The following is a 7,982-nucleotide window of genomic DNA, read 5'->3' as shown; positions in this document are numbered from 1 at the left end:
AAGAAAGTCGCACAGCATTTCAGATAATGTATTTCAATGGTGTCGCAATACAACATGCTGCGACGTGACAGCGACAAAAAGTCCATCCAAGTAGGATTTAATTTTGCGACTCATGTTGCAGCATGTTGCGTTGCGACACCATTGAACTACATGAATGTCGCCATGTAGATGCATTGTGCCGCACAACACATCGCTGTGTAGCCGTACCTTTAAATTGTTACCTATGACCTATTAATGACCTGAGGATAATTTTCCCAATTCCAGTCTGTCCTACAAGGGTTGGAAATTGGTCAAACAAGTGCCTTATGCTCCAGGATTAAGAAGATTGGCAAGAATGGGCGCTGGGGAGGGAGCCCACCTCCTCTATATACCATATCAAAGTAATATACATAAAATGAATGGCGCCCTACCTATGGATGAATGGGGGCTTGGACCATATATGTGTTTTTGTGATGAAGCAAGGTATCCAGTCACGTCTGGTCTGGGACTAGGTCTAGGAGAACAATAGTGGAAAATGACAAGAATTCTCCCAATATGTGAATGTGTTAGACACAAAGCCCTGTCATCAGTGCTGCATCTCCATGCCACCACCATGGATGTGCAGCTTTCTCCAGTGTGTGATGACTAATGTCACCGTGCTAGGCAGGCTGCAGCAGATTGCAGCATGGCCGGGGGGTTCACCTGCCTGTAGTCAGGGGGCACTGGAGTGAGGCTGGCTGGCTCCTGTAGTTCTCCCCAGGATTCTCCTAGCTGCACTTTGTATCCCTCCTACCTCCTTCCCTCTCCATCCTCAGTGCCCCCTCCTCGTCTTTCCTTCATTCTGCCTCCTTCCCTCTCTCCTGTTGCCTCTCTCCTTCCCTGCATTCTCCCCGGCTTCTCTCCTCATTGCACTCTCTTTCAGTCTCTGTCTCTCTCCCCTCTTCTCTCTACCTTCCTCTGTCTCACCATTCCTTGCTCTCTAGCTTAGTTCTACCGCATGCCGTCTCTTCGCGTGACACCACTCCATTCAACTCTCTTCTGTCTACCTGGGTGACAGCCCCCATTCTGCTGTCTCTTTCAGTGTCTGCTGTCTCCTAAAAAGAAAAAAAAAAGAGCATTCCCTCTCTGCCGTCTCTTCAAGTGACATCCCTCTCTTCAGGTGGCATGCTGTCTCTTCATGTGACATGCTATCACTCTGCTGGCTGTCTCTTCCTGTGACAGCCCCTCATTCCGCTGCCTGACATTCGTGGCAGACCCTCTCAATGTGACGGCCAGCGAGTGCCCGCATGCGGCTCACCTGTGCCACCCGGCCAGTGACAGTGCCCGCGCTGTGTGACCATCCACTGGTGGCAGTCTCTCGGTGACAGTCACTCCGTATGCTGCCCCTTCGAGTCGTGTCTGCCCCCGGGTGTCCCCTCGCCCGCAGAGATGCCTTTTCACCCGGTAACGGCGGCGTTAATGTACAGGGGGGTCTACACCATCCCCGAATTACTGAGAGACCACTCACCCACGCAGCTCCCCGAAGACGAGATAGAGGGTAAGTACTGCGTCTATGGGGGAGCACTAGTTAGGGGGGCAGCCACCCTCTATGTAGGGGAAGGGGGGAGACTTCAACAGGTGAGTGGGGGGTAATGGGGGGAGGGAGTCACCTAAAGGTGAGGAGGACACGTGGAGGCTTGTATATAGTGGTGTATATATTGTGCCTGTTTCCTAAACCGTGCAGTCTGAACACAGTCCTATGTGACCCCTGGGATGTCATGATCCAAGGCTTTTATGGGATTTCCCCAGTCTGGACTATTGATGCAGGTTGTAATATGGCAGCCAGGACCTGGAATGTGGAGGGGCTGTCTCCTATGTCTTCTCTGGATTTCATTCATGGACTTGTCCAGTGAGGGTGATGATGGATGGAGTGACTGGTAATTAGTGTAAATCGGCTGTCACCCTGTGCTGATAGCAGGGACTGCTGCCAATCTGCCTCTGCTCAGTCCCTATGGCCGGACCTCAGTGTGCCCTAGGACTTACTCAAGCAATTTACACTGTTTTTACTGATTATATAACAGGGCTGGAAGTTTGGGATTTTCATCATCAAACACATTAAAACCAGCTTGCTTGCTTAGAAATACACCAGGCTTCTGTCATCTTCCGAATGTCCTATAGAGAACGCCTCCGGCTTCCCTGACACTATTGTATACTGCACTTTTATCCCCTGTAATGGTTTATTACAGCTGCGAAAAGGACTAAATAGGGATATTGAAAATGTATTGAAAATGACATTGGCACAGAAGGTTGGCATTGGTAACTGTTCAATGGGAGGTCGCTTCCTGGTGCATACTGTGATAGGGTCTGCTCCGACTGTGACACCTCGGTTAATATTTGTCACAGTTTCTTGTTCAAGGCTGTTAACAGTTGTCAAATGATATGGAAGTGGCGTTTTTATCAATGATAAAGCAGTGTGATATAACAAAATCCGTGTTTGTCCCTTCTCCCTTTGACCTTCCCATAGGAAGTAAGTGAATCTGCCCTCACGCTTGGACCTTCTCCATCCATCGCGAATGAACCGTTTGACAATATAAAAGCTTTAAATTGTTAGCCAAGATGAGAACAACATAGGGAAAGCAAAGCAAGTCCATGGACGTTCGGACCAAGGGCCCAGTAGGTGTGGGGAAGGTAAACGGTATACTGGTTGGAGAATCTGGTCTGATACCTGACAGCTGAGGGTCTCATTCTGTATAAATGTGGCAAATATTAATATTTCATTACATATTAATGAAACGCTCCAAAACATCTTACGAATGGTAAGATTTGTAGTGCACCTAGTTCACAGGCTGCTGGCAATCCATGTGTAGTCTGATCCTGCAGCAAGGTGTATATGGAAAATGAACTACTGCAAAAGTGCGCATATCTTAATCCCTGCAGCATTGTTTGACCCATGTAGGGGGACACAATAAAGACACGATATTTTGCATATCTATGTCTAAAGTGTAGTTTGATGATAAAATGTCCAACATGTTTCGCTTCTTTTCCGCCACTTTTCTTGCGAGTGGGAGGGAGGAGGCAGGCCGCGGACAGAAGCTCCGTAGCCGGACACGTTTTATCCAACGTGAGCACATGCCACGCATTACACCAGGAATCTATTCTAGCTCCTGGCTGGAGGAGATTTCTATTCTGGGGCACGGACAGCAGTAGATGCGACAAATTTATGAAGAGGTGTGCGCCTGGTGACATCTTCCGTCTGCAGGATTTTTCACTAAGACTGGCTTGTGAACAGGGGCGGACTGGGAATTTAAGGTGGCCCTGGGGGGAAAAAAATAAATAAAAGTGGCCCCATGTTGTAGGTGGGTCCAAATTGACAGAAGCCGGGGCAATACAAGTAGTGCAGATTAAACATAAGTAGGTAGGGCCTGCAATACTGTAGTGCAGCAAAAAATACTGCTGCCACAGCAAAAACCAAACACCATAGTGCAGCACAAAATCATCATACTGAGGACGGTGATTACCGTTGAATTCAGGAAGGTTCCTGCAGCTGCTGGGGAGGTACATAGGTATCTGACGCTCCCAGCATTAATTAATGCAGAGAGCATCAGATCGTTATGTACATGGCCAGCAGACAATAGAAGGGCTCGGCGGCCCCATGGGCATCGGCCCACTGGAAACATTCCTCTGTAGGGTCTATGGCCAGTCCGCCCCTGCTTGTGAAATGCCGGTCTTTAGTAAATGACCCCCAATGTGTTTTACACTGTTGAAATGAGGATATGAATTTGTGTTTTACTGTCTAACCTTTACTATATATTCAGCTCACGCATTGGCTTATTCTATTCCTATTGATTGTCAATATCGGAGTGTGGGCGATTCGGTAAATCCAGGTACCTGGTCCCCATAAAGAATGAGCAGAACCCACCTAAAGATCCTCTGATGACTTTCATGGTTCATCAGGCTGTATTCAGATTTTCATGGTAGGCTTTGGGTTTGGGTTGATGGATTTATGATGATTGAGTGTAAGCGGTTCTTATCTAAAATGCACCAATGGACATTGGAAACCAGGAGAAACTTTCAGGTGACGCATCATTGAAACGCTGAACTTCTGCATTGCAACAATTGGTAAAGTTTCTCTCTCCCAGGCTGGATGTATTACACTTTACAGTTTTCACCTGGTTTAATATTTAGATCATGCACCATTCAGACAGCATCTCATTTATTCGTGTCCTTCCAAATGACAGAGTGCAATGTGAGTATTACGTTACTGTAATATGGCTCCTTCAGAGCACAAATGAACAATAGTGAGATCCTATGTGCAGCGGGTGGTGATTTAGCGATGCCTCCTTTATATGGTCACTGTTGTCAATACATAGCTGCCACTTCAGTCACTGTGATGAATTGCTGAGGAAGATTGACTCATTTATGTATCAAATATTCCTTTAAAAATGTGTACTGCATCAGGATGGCAACAAATGTTTTGCAGCTGGCTTTAAAAGCATGATGTTCTCCTTTGTCCTATGACTTCAGAGGGAGCGAGCAAGCTATAAATGTTCAGATGGAGTCCTTCAGAGTTCTCTTGAGTCTTACATCCATTTTACCATGACGAAGCTGAATGGCAGCTTGTACAAAAATACCACTTACCAAAGGACCAAAATAACAGCCTGCAATGACCATTACAAAATAAGTCTTGTCCTTTCCTTTCTATTTTACTCATTTGGAACTGGCACAATAACTGGGTTGCAGGAATATGGTCCCCAATATGATTATGAGACTAAGGCTACATGCACACAAACGTATTTTGTTTCCGTATCCGTTCTGTTATTTTTTTGCGGATAGCATGCGGACCCATTCATTTCAATGGGTCCGCAAAAAATGCGGACAGCACACCGTGTGTCTGTAGCCCCACAAAAAAAATAGAACATGTCCTATTCTTGTCTGTTTTAGGCATTGTTACAATGGTCCGCACAATTTGTGGACCGCTGAACACATACGGTCGTGTGCATGTAGCCTAAGGCTACATACACACGACCGTATGTGCATGTAGCTTAAGGCTACATGCACACGACCGTATGTGTTTTTAGTTCTGAAAATTGCGGATTCGCCCAAAAAAAAGGATGACATCTGTATGCCATCCTTTTTTTTTGCGGATCCTTTGTAACGGACAAGAATAGGACATGTTCTATTTTTTTTGCGAGGCTATGGAACATACATACGAATGCGTATAGCACACGGTGTGCTGTCCGCATTTTTTGTGGACCCATTGAAATGAATGGGTCCGCATCCTATCCGAAAAAAAACAAAAAATGGAACGGACACGGAAACAAACAACGTTCGTGTGCATGTAGCCTAATGGAATGAATGACTGCAAGGTAAAAAGAAATGATCGCAGAGATAACATGAACTTACCTGAAGCACAAGGAGTGAATATATAAGCCTCTTTTGATGCTGGTTTACTTAAAGAGGACCTGTCACCAGAATAAAACTTCTAAAGTAACTATACAGACATGGAGAGCGGCGCCCAGGGATCCCCCTGCACTTACTGTTATACCTGGGCGCCGCTCCGTTCTCCCGTTATTGCCTCCGGTATCTTCATAGTTAGGCTCCACCCAGGGGAACCTGCCGTCGGCTCATTCTCCCGTGCTGTAGCGCTGGCCAATCACAGCGCTCAGCTCATAGCCTAAGAGAAAAAAAAGCCTCTCAGGCTATGAGCTGAGCGCTGTGATTGGCCAGCGCTACAGCATGGGAGAAGGAGACGTCGGCAGGTTCCCCTGGGTGGAGCCTAACTGTGAAGATACCGGAGGCAATAACGGGAGAACGGAGCGACGCCCAGGTATAACAGTAAGTGCAGGGGGGTCCCTGGGCGCCGCTCTACATGTCTGTATAGTTACTTTAGAAGTTTTATTCTGGTGAAAGGTCCTCTTTAAGGAGGAGCTGTCACCTCTCCTGAGATGTCTGTTTTAGTAACTAACTGCATCCCCCTTGTAAAAACAATTCCAGAGCATCTATTCCTATGGCTCTGCGAAGTACCGTTCCTTTATTATTTCTGCTAGAAGTTATGAATGAATTGCTAGAAGTTGGCAATGAAGGTCAGATGGGTGTTACCAGTTGTAGATGTGCCCCTGTACAGTCTGACACTTACAGTACTGACTGGATAGTGTACGACTATGTGGAGATAACCCCCCCCCCCCCCCCCCAACTGCTAACACCCATCTGGACCTTCATTGCAAACTGCTAGTAATAAACTTCTAGCAGGAATAAAAAAGGAATGATGGCAATACAGTTGGAAGCACTCATTGCCCACGGCCCTGCTGCCCCCCCCCCCCTCCCCAGAATGGCAGAAATCTGGGGGGGGGGGGGCAGCAGGGCCGTGGGCAATGAGTGCTTCCAACTGTATTGCCATCATCAGGAAACAAACCACCGCATCCTGACAGCACCATGGAGGTAAGTATTTGAGTTTGTTATTTTTCTTTGGCAGCACACCATTGGGCCACTATGGGGCGGGAGCACTATTTTTTGTTGTACTGTCATACCTTATAAGGTGCATTTTTATACTGGCTTACATAAGGGGGCCTTTTTTTGTGCTGGCACACATTGTAAGGGGTGGCACATTCGTTCTAAAAGAGGGTATATTATAAGATGCATTTTGTACTTCGACTTGTTATAAGGGGGAATTTTTTTGTACTGGCACTCATAAGGGGTATTTTGTGTACTTGCTCACATTATAAGGGACATTTTTTGTACTGGCACACATTATAAGGGGGTATTTTTTGTGTTGGCGCACATTGTTAGGTGGGTATTTTCTTTATACTGGCACACATTATAAGGGACATTTTTTTCTAATGGCATACATTATAAGGGACATTTTTTGTACTGGCACACACTATAAGTTTTTTTTTGTGTTGGCGCACATTATTAGGTGGGTATTTTCTTTATACTGGCACATATTATAAGGGTTATTTGTGCTCACACACATTATAAGGGGGTATTTTTTGTACTGGCACACATTATAAGGGAAATAATTACCACTGGGAAGCATGATGGTGGGCCGTATTACTGCTGGGAGACTTTGGGGAATATGATTACTAGTATGAGCACTATGAGGGCATTATTATTTCTTGGGCACAATGGGGACATCCTACTACTGAGGGCACTATTAACACTAGGTGCACTCTGGCAGAGAATCATTACTGTTGTGGACACCTGACACAGTATCGGCTTAGGACAATTATTTTTGGGGTACACTATGTTTACGTCACTATTAGTGTCAGCACTATTTGCTGGGCACAATTATTTTTGAGGGCACTATCTGTGTGGTACTAGTATTTTCAGTGGGACTGTCTTTTTCCTCAATAGAATATTGGAGAGCACAGTGGGCACAGTATTGGGGTAACAGCATGGGGTGTTCAGTAGATGGGGCGGATGATAGAAACATAAAAAACTAAGATGTCAATGTGTCAAACTCTGCAGAGACAAGAGATGGTATCATCATGCCGATCCGGTCCAAATGGAGAAGATGAGGAAAGAGAACATCTACATCAGAGGAGACATGACTAGATGTAAGAAGTATGTGGTGCTGTATATCTTTAACTCTTTAACAGTAGGGCTGGAGGGAGGGAAAGGGTTAGGTTGAGAATTTGGCACGAGGGGGAGGCACGTTGTTTCAATTTTCGCCTCGGGCAGCAGAACGGCTAGGTGCACCCTTGATGGGGAAACCAAGTACTTGATGAAACAGACATGTCAGAAGAGGTTACATGTCCTTCTTAAGCCTCCTCCATTATGCAAAAGGAGGATCGGCCTGTTGCCTTACGTCTTTGCTTACTTTATGACAACTATGCATAAATGGATTCAAGCATCTGGATAGGAGAACATTTCCAATCTTTATTTGAATTGTAGGTCTTAGGTGTTAGCGTTACAAACCCTGGTTGTAAGTTGGATTCTATTGATTTTCACATAAAGGTTGGAGTTTTTGTCCTATTTGGATGCTGGCATCCCTTTCTGCATTCATACACGCTTGGCTCTGAGCATTT

At 45.8% G+C, this 7,982-nt stretch overlaps 1 protein-coding gene across 1 annotated transcript in view; it reads left to right on the top strand.

The window, feature by feature from the left end:
• Nucleotides 1-1,407: 1,407 nt before the first annotated feature.
• The window catches only part of CABP7 (calcium binding protein 7), a 93,031-nt gene continuing 86,456 nt past the window's right edge, over nucleotides 1,408-7,982 (top strand). Inside the window, exon 1 of the mRNA XM_044288531.1 lies at nucleotides 1,408-1,516. Coding sequence (XP_044144466.1) covers nucleotides 1,408-1,516 — 109 coding nt within the window. The remainder of the gene's footprint in view (nucleotides 1,517-7,982) is intronic.

Source organism: Bufo gargarizans, chromosome 1 (genome assembly GCF_014858855.1).
Source record: "Bufo gargarizans isolate SCDJY-AF-19 chromosome 1, ASM1485885v1, whole genome shotgun sequence".
NCBI classification, from domain to species: domain Eukaryota; kingdom Metazoa; phylum Chordata; class Amphibia; order Anura; family Bufonidae; genus Bufo; species Bufo gargarizans.
Note: the sequence above shows the minus strand (reverse complement) of the source record. Positions and strands in the feature narration are given on the sequence as shown.